General features: G+C 42.1%; 2 protein-coding genes across 2 annotated transcripts; both read left to right on the top strand.

The window, feature by feature from the left end:
- Positions 1 to 106: 106 nt before the first annotated feature.
- Positions 107 to 4,930, top strand: sdhb (succinate dehydrogenase complex, subunit B, iron sulfur (Ip)). The gene is made up of 8 exons (XM_030419394.1): positions 107 to 263; positions 1,068 to 1,201; positions 2,789 to 2,874; positions 3,167 to 3,303; positions 3,751 to 3,867; positions 3,956 to 4,057; positions 4,159 to 4,281; positions 4,370 to 4,930. Exons 1-8 carry the CDS (start codon positions 192 to 194, stop codon positions 4,448 to 4,450), a joined length of 852 nt encoding a protein of 283 aa, XP_030275254.1. The 5' UTR covers positions 107 to 191; the 3' UTR covers positions 4,451 to 4,930.
- Positions 4,931 to 6,690: 1,760 nt separating this feature from the next.
- On the top strand, positions 6,691 to 13,536 carry mfap2 (microfibril associated protein 2). Its single transcript, XM_030419415.1, has 9 exons — positions 6,691 to 6,816; positions 8,533 to 8,594; positions 10,490 to 10,537; positions 10,970 to 10,996; positions 11,101 to 11,184; positions 11,270 to 11,311; positions 11,399 to 11,486; positions 12,598 to 12,671; positions 12,763 to 13,536. The coding sequence occupies exons 2-9, from the start codon at positions 8,564 to 8,566 to the stop codon at positions 12,864 to 12,866; spliced, it is 498 nt and encodes a 165-aa protein (XP_030275275.1). The 5' UTR covers positions 6,691 to 6,816; positions 8,533 to 8,563; the 3' UTR covers positions 12,867 to 13,536.
- The last annotated feature ends 53 nt before the right edge of the window (positions 13,537 to 13,589 follow it).

The raw sequence follows: 13,589 nt of genomic DNA, 5'->3' as shown, positions 1-13,589 counted from the left end.
GCAACAAACAACGAAATGCATGGGCGAAACCTGACAAGTCAAACAAACCTTAAAAAATAACGGGTTTCTTTTAACGTGCGCTTCAAGAGCCGGGAGACTTCGGCGCATCAAACAAGCGCTCCCACCAGAGCTGTGACGTAGCCACGGAGGATGCTGGGATAGCGGGCCCTGGAGGTCAGAGACACTCCAAAATGTCGGTTGCTGGCTTCACGTCCTTGAGCCGCTGTGGTGTTTCGGCTTTCCGCTCCCCCGCTGGACTGGTGGTGAGTTGACAGTCGTTGTAATGTATACACATTTATAGTTAGTTGTTAGTGTCCGGTGCAGTTCCTACTCAGAGTAACGTCACAACACAGAGCTGTCCTGTTTGACAGCTTTGGTCTCCGTCTATACTCTGAAGGCTAGGTTACGTAGTCCAGCTACTAGCTAGCTACTAACTAGCTAGCCCTCAGTTTCCTACTGTGATTAGACAGACTCAGCTTCCACTTTTAAACATATCCATTTGTTCTTTATACTTGGTGTGTCTTAAGCTACAGATGGATACGTTCAAAGTCTACATGAGCACCAGAAGTGGCAGGGAACTAGTTAAACTACACTGTAAACATTGAGTTAATTATAGCAAAGTAAAGCAATCTGACACCTGTAAAGTAATAATTCAGTCTAAACAAACAGCCAGACAACAGGCGTGAATTTATAACCCTTTCCTGTGTAGTAATAGTCATATTTATTTAATAATGTCACTGCAATGGTTAATAAATACATACGCCTATACCGCATTATGTGTGATTAGCCAATACTGGCCAATCGATATATTGGTGCAGCTTTACTTTTAACATTGTGTGCACACAAATGAATATTAAAATGATAACGATAATAATAGTGTTCATAATAATAAATCATCCAAGTTATCAAGACAATTGACCAGAAAGTAAAATAAGCCAATTCATTCTTAATGTCAGTTTATTATCATACTGTCCATCCATTATGTTATTGTTTTTAGTCAAAGTGTTTAATGTTGTGTAATGAAAACAGCAGAGTACCTAAACAATCCTGTTTTTCCCCTCTGTCAGGCGGTGCGGTATGCCCAAACAGCAGCAGCTCCAGCAGCACAACCCAGAATAAAGAAGTTCCAGGTGTACAGATGGGACCCAGACACTCCAGGAGACAAACCCCGCATGCAGACATACGACATCGACCTCAACACGTATGTGTTACTGCCTGTCACTTTGCCCCAATATGTGCTGCAGTATGTCAACCTTTGTCCTGGTTCATCATCTATTTAAAAAGAGAAGCGATTGTGCACAACAAGGTGCACTTATATTCAAAAGTTAATACTGTATTTTCTATCTACTTACATTTCAAGACATTTTGAGTGTATTGTTGCATTAATTCCATGGCTAACTATTAAAGGAGTCATCACCTGGTTTTTTACATATCCAGTCCCTCTTGGATCGCTTTGGATCAATTCTTAAAACTTATAAGAAGAAAAACATTTTAAAAAAAAAAATTAAACATAGAGCTTGTTCTGACACTTTTTCATACCGCGACTTTCTCCAGCGAGATTATGCGCGAGGTTTTGACCGGTCCGGATGTGCATTGTATTAATATGTAATGAGGCGCGCGTTGATTGGCCGCAGGAAGGGCAGAGCCGGAATGGGGGGCGAGCCTGCATGCACACAGACTCCAAAACATAAACAGCCCCCTGTCATGGCGCACACACTAAATGACGAACCTTACGGAATTCAGGCATTTATGTACGAGCCGAAATCGGAACCTGAACGGGAGAGTGAAGAGGCAGAGACGGTGGAAGAGACACGTTTACAGCAGGATGTCTCTGAATGGTAAATTCTTTTTTTTTCCTTCTTACTTTTCACACTCATGTTTTACATGTAAGACCTGAGTTTTAATGCTGGCGGTCACGATGTATGGCGTGAAAATGACAGAGAAATAGGCAGATTCGGCGTGCTCACTCTGGCTGAGGACGGCTGTGGGCCGATGCATATGCAAGTAGCCTCCTGTGGTAACGTCACCACAGGAGCAGAGTCAAAATCTCGTGCTTTAGGAATGTGCAATATTGTGCGCTATTCCTGTTCGGAAAAAGAGCCAAAGCGAAAAAAATAAGCCACTTTCCAACTCCAGCTTTTCAGGCAAGTTTCAACAGAGGTCCAACACCAATATGCATGATTTAACGAGAGAAATTGCGATTTCCGGGTGATGACTCCTTTAAACAATAAGGGAGGTTGAATTCAAAAGTCATTGAAACATGGCATCTAGGCATAATCGTGATAATTCATGGACTGCATGTAGTTTTTTAACAATTTAGTAAAAGATGCAGTGGAGAGGGCATTGTCAAGTTAAGCACTCACATTCACTCAAATCTCTGCCTATCTTTTATAGTGTATACTGGAAGATGAGGCCATTTTTAAACGCACTTCTATTAGTTGATCACGCTCACTTGCACTGGTGGAGGCTTATTGCTTATTCAAGTGCATAGGTTCATGTAAACTAAGGGCATCATTAATGAACTGAGAACAGCCTTCGGGTAGATTAAACTAAGGCGGATCTGACAGCCTGCCATATTGCCAGTCCTCGTCTTCCCTCTGATCCTCTAATTAGCTTTTGGATGCTCTCAGTTCCCTTCTGTCAACATGACACTGCAGCAAAGAGAGTCTTCAACCTAAAATGCTCTTTAACCATAAAACCTGACAGGCAAAACGAACAACACATCAGAGATGACCCCTCTAACACTTTCAGGTCTTGATATTGTGGACTGTCTTTCCTCTTTATATAGTTGTGGCCCGATGGTTCTTGACGCCCTCATCAAGATCAAAAATGAGATGGACTCCACTCTGACCTTCCGCCGCTCCTGCAGAGAAGGTGAATAACAGGGAGGCTGGAGGGTGTTTCCAACTTGTTTATTTAAGGGGTTATACCAAAGTTATGGATGTTTGTTCTGTGGATTTACTTTCTTTTTCTTCTCTTTTCTTTTTCTTTTAAGTTTACTCGACTCTTTACTTAACTCTTTACGCTTCTGTAAATGTTTTCCCCCGAAAAAATTATATGTTATTGATACTTACAAAATAAACTTTTCTTTTCTTGTGTTTTTGCCTTAAGATTGTGTTATCTCAGAAATGATATAAAAAGCTTCTATATTTATGTTTATATGCAGGTATTTGTGGATCCTGTGCCATGAACATTAATGGAGGAAACACACTTGCCTGCCTCAACAAGATTGACACCAACCTTAGCAAGCCATCTAAGATCTACCCTCTGCCACACATGTATGTGGTGAAGGATCTGGTACCTGTGAGTAAACATCCACCACACACTGAACTGTTCAACAGGTGTCACTGACTCCAACTAACAACACGTTACTCCACCATCAATTTCTTTCTCTGTGTCAAACATGGATGCACAAATGTGTTTCCTCAAAGTATCTGTTGCCAAAATTATCAATACTTTTTCTGTGACTGATGTTTCTTTTTTGTTTGGATTAAACACTTCTGGCTTTAATGTCATACTTAATACAAGTGGAAAAATATGACATACTACTAAATATTACAGTGATAGCAGTTCCATATTTCACAACCTGTTTTGAACCTCGGTTAGTCAATCAGACACAGACATGAAGCTGCGTCAGCAGCAAAATCAAGTTTTACTTAATTACATTTTCAGAAAAAAGTTTTTTAAACAAAGTTTTACTCAGATATTTACCTGCCATCTGGGTCTTTGATCGTACAATTGTGTTTGCAGGACATGAGTAACTTCTACGCCCAGTACAAGTCTATTGAACCCTACCTGAAGAGGAAGGACGGGACAAAGGAGGGAAAGGAGCAGTACCTGCAGTCTGTGGAGGACAGACAGAAACTGGTACACCACTCTTTATTTATATGTATAAAGTTTCCCATTGCTTAAAGTCACAAGAAAATAAATATATTTTCTCTCATTTCCCCTGTAGGATGGGCTGTATGAATGCATTTTGTGCGCCTGCTGCAGTACGAGCTGTCCCAGCTACTGGTGGAATGGAGACAAATACCTCGGGCCTGCTGTTCTAATGCAGGTGTGTGTCCGATGACATAGGCATTCAGGGATCACTGATTAAATTAAACATTAAAAATATAACCAGACAAGTTTGTTGGTTTACATCCTGTGCTCTCTTAGGCGTACCGTTGGATGATTGACTCAAGAGATGAGTTCACAGAGGAGCGACTGTCCAAGCTACAGGATCCATTCTCCCTCTACCGCTGCCACACTATCATGAACTGTACCAAAACCTGCCCCAAGGTAACACACATCTACAGCTTCATTCAGTCCACAGCTCATGATATGTGTCATATATACCTCATCCTGGTGTTTCTCATTTTCTTCTCAGGGACTGAACCCTGGAAAAGCGATAGCTGAAATCAAGAAGATGATGGCTACGTACAAGGAGAAGAAGGCCGTCGCTGTCTGAAACCTCCATTGTCGTCTTCTACAACCTTTCCCTCCATTATTAAATGATATCTTGATTAAATAAAATGCTTATTCAGGTCTGAAGGGCCAGAACACCAGTCAGCTCCACCACCTCCACACTGAATGGCAAACTGTAACAGAATGAGTGTGTGTGTTGGGGTGGTTGGATGACTTGGTGTTAGACAAACGCACATGTACAGTATGAATGCAGGAGAGAGTGTGTGTGTCTAAGTCTTACATGTACCATAACAGAGGCGTTTATCTCCAGCCCTTCTGTGTGTTTGTTTGTGCACTTGGGAGACATGATGCTGCATATTTAAGTACAAACTGAAGGCGTTCTTCTTGCGTGTAAACTTTTTTGTAGCTTGTTGTTTTCAGCCTAGCAGCAGCTTTACAAACGTACAGTCTATGTGTTCCCTCAGATCTTCTAACATACCAATTGCAGTTATGTTTTGATGGAAAATAAATAGTTTTAAATGCCCTCAGCTGTTTTCATTAGTTGTTATTTGCTGTCACTGATGGTGCTCTGATCACACATCTTCTTCTTTAATGCACATCCACTGTTGTAGCAGTTAGTGTCCTCTAGATGTCAGTATTTTGCGGATCCTGAGCTGCAAATGAGCAGTTTGATCACAGTGTTCCTGGGTTCACTTAACTAATCAAGGCAGGTTTTACTTTATTTATTTTTTATATGTACATGCTGAATAGAAGAGATGTGAGAATAGACCCTTGAGGAACTCCACATGTCATTTTTTGTTAACTCTGTGTTGGTGTTATCACCTGTACAATCAGGAAAATCATCATCTTCAGCTATGAGTAAAGGGCAGAAAATATATTTAATGTTTAGAAGATTATCTGTGAAATTTGATCTGATCACATCCTAATGTGAATTTGACAAGGATTATGTGACAAGGATCCAGTTCAGACAGGTCACTTTGTGATTTGTCTGTTGTTACCTCTCAGGTTGAGTTTTATTGATACATTTATTAAAAAGTTAAAATCATACAAATGATTTAAAAATACCCGTGAAAATCAAGGTGAGAAGAGAGGCAATATTTTGAACAGCTTATGTATTATTTTAAGGAATAAATACCACTATTCACACTGTCAAAAACAACTGCTGTTGTTGTAGCACCCTGTACATCTGTCTCTATCTTGTATCTGAAGATGTACTGATTTTAAGTTAAAGAAACATTATGAAACTTTACCACAAAGTTTCAGATTCAAAGTTATGTTGATGGTACAGTGTCTTGTAACAGGGTGAAAGGTGTCTGTCTCAGCCACTCCGCCTCCCCATCACTTGTTTCTTCTCTATAACTTCAGTGAGGTAGGATCACAGCAAGAGTTTTGTTTGTAATTAGCACCTACATTATGTCTGAGAAATGGTTACACAACTGGGATTTGTATTTACCACAGTAAATGCGGGGGATACCAAATAAACAAGACTCAATGTTCACATAATTTTGCTTTAAAGTATGACAAGTAAAAGTACCCATCATGCAGAGTTGCTCCTGTCAGTGTTGTACGTTCTCTATGCCTAATTGGATCATTATAAATGATGTAGGCCTATAAGCGGCAATTTAAAGGTGCGATATGTGAGAATTTTAGATTAAAACACAAATTAAACATCATCAAAAGAAAAATGATCAACAGAATGTGAAGAAATAATAATTTTGATGCTACATTAAAGGGATTTACGTATTGTGTTGCAGATATCTACTGAAAAAACAAAATAACAGTTTGAGCTCCCAGTTTGGACTGTTAGCTTCATGGCTAACTGAGCTAACATGCTAAAAGCAGCCACAGTTAGCAGTGACACTGGTGACATGCTGATATCTGTTTGTGGTGTGAATTTGAGAAGTGGCCAGCTCTTACATGTTGCACCTTTAATGCTGTCACTGGTGAAGGTGGAGCTAATATTTACTGCTCTATATAGGCTACTTAAAGTAGTTTAATTTGGTATGAAATATCTTAGCAACTGATTACATGGTTTGTTTGTAAAATCTTAACCTGAAAAGTAAAAGTAAATGTGTCTTTTCTAAAAATGGAGTGAAGTGAAAAGTAGACCCATTTTTCTTAAAAGTAGGCCTTACTCACAATGTTTGCCTAATAAGTAAATATACTTAGTTACTTTCTGTGACCAATACCCGATCAGCTCATCCATACTTTTGATCCTCGCATGTGTCGGGGTGTCGGGGTCTTGTTGCGGGTCGGTGCCGGGACCGCTGGGGGCTGCGGGCTGGAGGCTGGACTGGACGGGGAGGAGACTACAGATGCGGGGTGGTACAATGTGGCGCTGCGAGTCCTCCTGCACTCAGAGGACGCATGAGAGCTGAGGACAGCCAGAGCAAACTGAAGCAGAGTTAGGTAAGAAACTCTTAAAAAAAAAAAAAAAAAAAAAAAAACTTTTCTATCTTCTCATGTTTTAGTTTCTTGTTTAATTGCACCTACTTTTTAAATTTTATGTCATGCACATGTTGATTCAGACAGAGCTGAGGTGGGTGGAGGGGTGGTTGCGGGGGACTCATCTAAGGTGATTGTGCACAGATTTTCATGCAGCCCAGTTCACGTTTTAAAGGCTCCAAAGCCTCCTGAGCGTTTATCAGTATGCTCAGAGTAATTATGCATACTTTGCGCGTATGTTAATGGCTGTGGAGAGCTGACATGTGGTCCTGTGTTTTCACTGGAGAGAAGAAGGAGGAGGGACTCCACAGCACAGCCTGCAGTAATGGCACTACAATGGAGAGAGGGAGCCAAGAAAAAAAAACAAAAAAACAAGAGAGGATGGGGGTCGATGAGGGCACATGGAAAGATGATTTAAAAGACTTATTTATTTATTTGTCAGAGCTGCAGGAGAACAAAAGGCGTAAAATAGATGACAGCAGTGCACCTCCTGTTGCTGACCTCAGAAACTCCTACTAATGAGTGTATGTGTGTGTGTGTGTGTGTGTGTGTAGGTAGGGGGGGTGGGGGGGGGGGGGGGGGGGGGGGGGGAATGGGGTCTCTAGCTGGGAAGGGAAGGACTCAATTGGGGAGAGGGGGGCTAATCGCTCCCAGATGTGTGCTGTGAAAACATATGGTTTCCGATAGCCACTGTGATGCACAAGAAGAATGTGTGTGTGTACGTGCGTGTGTGTGTGTATGTGTGCAAACACACAGGGACACAAACACACACAGATTTATTGATACACATGCAGAAACTTGTGCAAACAGTGTTCAAATCACATGTTTTGCGTCCGGTGTGGCCTCATGAAAATGTAAAATGAGGGATCTCAGTGTAGGATGTGTAAAAAAAAAAATAATTAAGTGCTTCATGTTGTGTGTAAGCTGCAGCGGAGGAGGAGCGTTCATACTTTCCACAAAAATGGAAAAGTAGTTAGTGTAACAGGAAGCTAAGGTAATGGGTTTTACTGTATGTAACACTTCAACATTTTGACGTCAAGAGTTTCACTGACAGCTGAACAAAGAAGTCAGAATCTGATGATGCTGTCGGTGTTCATGTTTTTCTGTCCACATGTCATTTTCACTCATCCTGAGAGGCTCTGCTTGCTTAGTGGAGTAAAGAAGAAAGAAGGGGGGGGAGTGAGGGGTTCGAGGAAATGACCAGTGAGGGCGACAGAAGGGAAATGAAGGATGTGGAGACAGACGGAGAAGGGGAGGGAGGGAGGGAAAGAGGGAGGGATGAAGGGTGGGGTTGAGGGGTCCTCTGTTTCTTTTCCTGGAATGCAGCCCTGAGACTGTCTGCTCTGCTGCAGCAGCAGCGAGGAAAAGTAGGAAAACAGAGAGATTGTTCTTAGGGAAGACAGACGGGCCACATTCTTGCTGTCAGAGTTTTCTCCCCCTTCTCCTCTCCCCTCCTCTTTTTCTTGCCATGGCTGTTTGGGGCCAGTGGACAGAGGGGGGGGGGGACATGGAGAGAGGGGAGAGCAGTGGGGGGTTGGAAAGGTGACAGAGAACAGGAGAGGGGAAAGAGAAGAGAGGGGAGTTCAGGAGACCAAAAGAATATCCGACACTAAGCGCTTTATTATTCCCCCTCGTGTTGCTCTGTTTTGGTTGTTGATGCTCTGCTCGTCTCCCCTCCAGTGTTCAAGTCAGTCTACCTCCCAGAGCGACCATGAGAGTCCTCCTGCTCATCTGCATGCCAGGTAACTGCACCATACTGTCCACTGAAGCCCCCTGAAACAATACATTTATATTTTTCCCTTAGATATACTTATATACTACAATCAAAGTTAAAGGGACAGTTCACCCCAAAATACTAAAAAAAAAAATACTTATTTGTCCTTTTACCTGTAGTGCTGTTTACCCATCTGGACTGTTTTGGTGTGAGATGCAGAGTTTTGGAGATATCAGCTGTAGAGACGTCTGCCTTCCCTTGAAAATAATTGAACTAGATGGGACTGGGTGCTCCAAGCGCCAATAAAATTGATTTGAAGAACCCAGCAGTGATGTCTCTTCCCAGAAATCATGACCCGGTCACTCAGGATAATCCACAGACAGTTTCATGCAGGAACTGGTTTCTTTCTACCAAACTGCACCCGCCAACCGCATCACCGCGCGGAAAGAAGTGTTCATCTAATCATGGACGAGAGGCTAGCTAAATGTCAAACCTTAATTTCAACTCGAAGGAACCATTGATGCTGCCCTCATTTAGGATGGTTTTGAAAATCGTGACCAAACCTAGTCACGATTTTCATGCGTCTCAGCCTGCAGGCGCTATAGCATGAAACTAGAAGATAAAGTTGGGTTCACTTCAGCTCAAAACAACCACAGCTGATGAACCTCCAGCTCAACGTGTCCGCATGCATCAGCATATTTGTGGCACTTCATCACCTCTGTTCTCTTCTTGTCCATTTCTTTTCCTCTTCTTCTTGTGCACACATTCCTCTGCATACATGTTGTTTGTTTGCTACTGCTGCATGGTAACACTGATTAGCTCTGTATAGCGTCTTTGAGGACTGACATTTGTTACCTCCAACTGTGTGTAAAACCCGCACGTTAAATTTACTCACTGGGGACGCATCTTTGTGCCAGCTCGGCCGGGCATTGTCATTTGCATACTTGCATGGACCAAGTTTCTAGCCTTCATGTTTTATATCACATGCAGTAGGCCTCCTGTCGGTGAGTGGACACAAGCTTCGTTCTGTGCGGTGATACGGTTGGCGGATGTGGTTCGGCAGAAAGAAAATTGCTCCCCCATGAAACTAACAAGGCTTTTAACAACTGTGAAGGAAAGGCAAGTCACACCAAAACAATCTAGATGGATTAATGACACTACAGGTGGACGAGTTCATCAAAGTGGGGGAAGGGTGTGTTTTGAACTCATTGGATTTGCGCCGTAGAAGACAAGTTCAACCAGGAAACACAAGTATCAACTCACCTTCATGAAAAGTTGGGTGAAGTTTCAAACTCCAAAAAAACGTTTTCACGTCGCAGCATTCTCCTGAGCGTCTGAAGTGGATGGGGACTTGTGTTAAAACCTAAAATAAACAACTGAAAGATTGTATGAAATATCTTCATGCAGCTTAGCATAATCCAAGTCTCAGGAAACACAGAGATCCCAAATTGATTTGAAAAGACGTTATTTACACCTGTTTTTAAGATGAAATGTTCTCTATAGCAGCTAGGCTAAAATTGTTAGCGCATGCTTGATTGCGCATTGAGGATGTAAATAACACTTTGTTGCAAAGCTCCAGAAATGCTTGCGAACTACGAAATCTCATCTGACTTTCCATCAACACGGGGGTTGGAGAAGTTATAGAACAACATTTTCATTTTTGGGTGAACTTCTCCTTTAAAGTGACACTATGTAAAAATCACATCAATGTGCATCTTGCTGTTTGTGTGATCTCAGTGTTTGAAATGTGTCATTATTGTCCTGAAAAATGTTAAATCACTCAATGTGATTCAAGGATAAAAGTACTAGTTCATCATAAAAGCACTCAGTTACAGTATTCAGAGTAATTACTCACTTTTCCCTCTTTCATTTCACTCACTGCTCAATCTTTGTGATTACTTTATTGTTCTGAAATGTCAACAGTTCTGCTGCTCGCCCAGGCCCCGTACCAGGAACCGATTCCTTTTTTGGGTGAGTTCGTTAAGAGAATATTGGCTCTGATCGTTCCAGCTCAGCATCGGTTTATATCAGAGCTCTGCACATCTGTTCCCGATTCCTCGCTGTCCTCTGATGTGTCACCTCGCCTCGAGGAGTTCGTTCTTGTTATTTACCTCCTGCATAGCAACTGTTGTCACAGTGTAAATAGCACTTTGAGCACTCTGCATGTTATTATTTGTAAACATCTTGCATATGAAGTCATGCATTACACCCTCTCAGACTGCTCATTTTGTTCTGTTTTGGCATGCAGGTGGTTTATTTTATATGTTGCAGGGCTGTGTGTGTGTGTGTGTGTGTGTGTGTGTGTGTGTGTGTGTGTGCGTGTGCGCGACTGACTGTAATTGGTCTCACAATGTTGATCTCATGAAAGATTTTCTGTCTCCCGCTCATTTTATGGCCTCGCAGATGAGTATGGGCTGGATTATTTTCCAGGTAAAGCTTCAATAAAATGTTCTAAATTTTACTTTCACATTTAAACATCTGTGTGTTTTTTTTTTTTCTTTTATTAAAACGACTCCATTCTGTCTTGTTTTCAGATAGTCCAGACAATCCTGACTCCCTTCCTGGAACCTACCAGCAGCAGGTTCGTCTCAACCCAGTGGTCCGTCCAGGCAAATCAGGTATATGTGCTGAACTCTCCTCCTGTCTGAGTCATGATATTCAAGTCGAACTCATTTGTTAATCTGTTTTCCATGTGGATGTCAGAGTCTGATTTGGAGACGGAGCCCACAGAGCCTGGCCCTCTCGGTAAGGAAACTTCAGACAAAAGGAGGACAGACAATCAGTTGTTTAGTTTGAATGGAGAACTTATTTTGCCTTGTGTTTGATTTCCAGACTGTAGAGAGGAGCAGTATCCCTGCACCAGACTCTACTCTGTTCACAAGCCATGCAAGCAGTGCCTGAACAGCCTCTGCTTCTACAGGTGGGTGACCTTTTAAAATGAGCAACCCGCAATTAAAAAAACCCAGTCGTTACCAGACTGAGACCGAGGCGAGGAGGTAACTCACACTTTGTCATCCTCTGAATTCCAACTTCAGAGGATAACAAAATATGAGTTACCTGCCTTCTTTCCCTTCTGCCTCCTCACACAATCTGAGAGAAAATACATTGCAGCGCCTTAGTCTTTCCCTCAACTGGTGAAACTACATCAAAAATCAAATGTTTCAAATATGAGAGTGCACTCAAAGAGCATTTCTGTTTTTTCTGATTGTTTGGAAAAAAATATTTTTATCTCTGCCTCTCTCCCCTGCTGTCTGTGTTGGTGCTTCATGCTAAAATAAAGGCAGAATAACTTTATATAGGAATATTTTAACAGGTGACCTTTCTCTAGCAATTTTTCTAGGAGTTTTACCGCAGCATTTTTTTCTACTCACTAAAGACATGAGATGTAAGAGCTGTGTTGTTAATTAACTGATTGAGTGTTATTTTAGTATCGGCAGTTGTCCCAGAACTAAAATAAAAACCAGACGAGGACTTTTGAGTAATACGTATGAGAACTCCTGGTATATAGAGTTTTATTCTTTGAAAAGGGCTCGGCTATTCCCTGAAACAGCTGGGCATCTTATTGACTTCAGTCTGACTCAAAGTTTATAGACTTTGGTTATGAGCGCTGCCATCTGTCACCTATTTTAGGTGGCATCCCCTACCTTCAGATGTCTGCAAATGCACCTTTCTTCTCAAGCTAAATCTGTGGCTTTTCAGTGCCCAAGTCAGTTGTGGTTGGTCTGAAGAAATATGATCAAGACTGTGTTTTTTTACCACTTTAGCAGTTTGATCACTGGTGCAACCAGGCTGACACAGTGCTGTGGAGATCAGAATCAGGCTTTGGCTACACAGACAATAATTGTTGATCAATTCATCGTCGGTTTTTACGTTTGCATCAGATTTGTTGACAGCAAGAAAAACACAGAATAAGTGTTTCACAGATATGAAAATTACTGGTTGCATTGCTTTGTGTGAACTATCCCTTTAACTGGCACCTCAGCGAGTGTCTCAGCCTCACTTGTGACCTCATACATGTGCTTTTCATTAAGTTTGCGACGGGTGTACGTCATCAACAAGGAGGTCTGCGTGAGGACTGTATGTGCGCACGAGGAGCTGCTCAGAGGTGGGTTCACTCTCCTCTCTTACTGTGTGCTCTGTGTGTGTTTTGGATCTTGAGGCCTGTCATTTGAACTCCTCTGTCTCTGTGTGTTCAGCGGACCTGTGCCGCGACCAGTTCTCTCGCTGTGGTGTGGCGGCGCTGAGCGGCCAGTGTTCATCACTAGGAGGAAGCTGTGGGAAGAGCTGCGGTGGCTGCTGATGGAGGACGGAGATCAGGGATGCTACCTGCCCAGATACTGCCGCTTTTCCTAGTACTGATCCTCCACCTCCTGTTACCTACTTTCTCCTCCCAGTGTTTCCTTGACAACTCATTACTCCTGTGCCAAAAGCACTCCTGCATTTGAAGTTTCTCCTTCTGTCTCTCTTCTCACATGTATGGCTGCCCAGTAGATCCTGTGTGTATGGATAAATATACTCCAAAGAACATTGATGATTGTATAAATCACTGGTGCTATAAAATCATCACACTGGTGCTATAAAACTATTAGAGATGCACATAAAACATCTTTTTTTCTATTTTATTTTTGCATATTGTGCCGTTATATTACTCTCGTGCTTTGTGTTTGTTGATGTGTTACTGTACTTGTGTGGAAAAGCAGTCATTGTCGTGAACTCAACGGCAGCCACTGTGCACTGACATCAGACAAAACTAATCCAGCCGCCAACAGTCTCATAGCTGAAGATCATGAGATGTGTGAAGGAACAGGTGGTGAGTGACCTCAGTTTTTTGTACTACTGCCACCTGGACGCCTCGAAACCAAGCAGCGAGCTCATAGAAACATATTCCAGTGGCAACAAGTGCTTTAAAAAGGCATCTCACAAACGGCCTCTGTACTACTGCTTTGTAAAACTGTCACTATAAAGACCGAGAAAAAAAAATAAACTTTTTTTTTTTTTTTACGACAGCTGTTCGGTGTGTGAT

The sequence above is a fragment of the Sparus aurata genome, chromosome 6 (assembly GCF_900880675.1).
Source record: "Sparus aurata chromosome 6, fSpaAur1.1, whole genome shotgun sequence".
In the NCBI taxonomy this organism is placed as follows: domain Eukaryota; kingdom Metazoa; phylum Chordata; class Actinopteri; order Spariformes; family Sparidae; genus Sparus; species Sparus aurata.
This window is presented reverse-complemented; position numbering and strand designations above follow the sequence as displayed.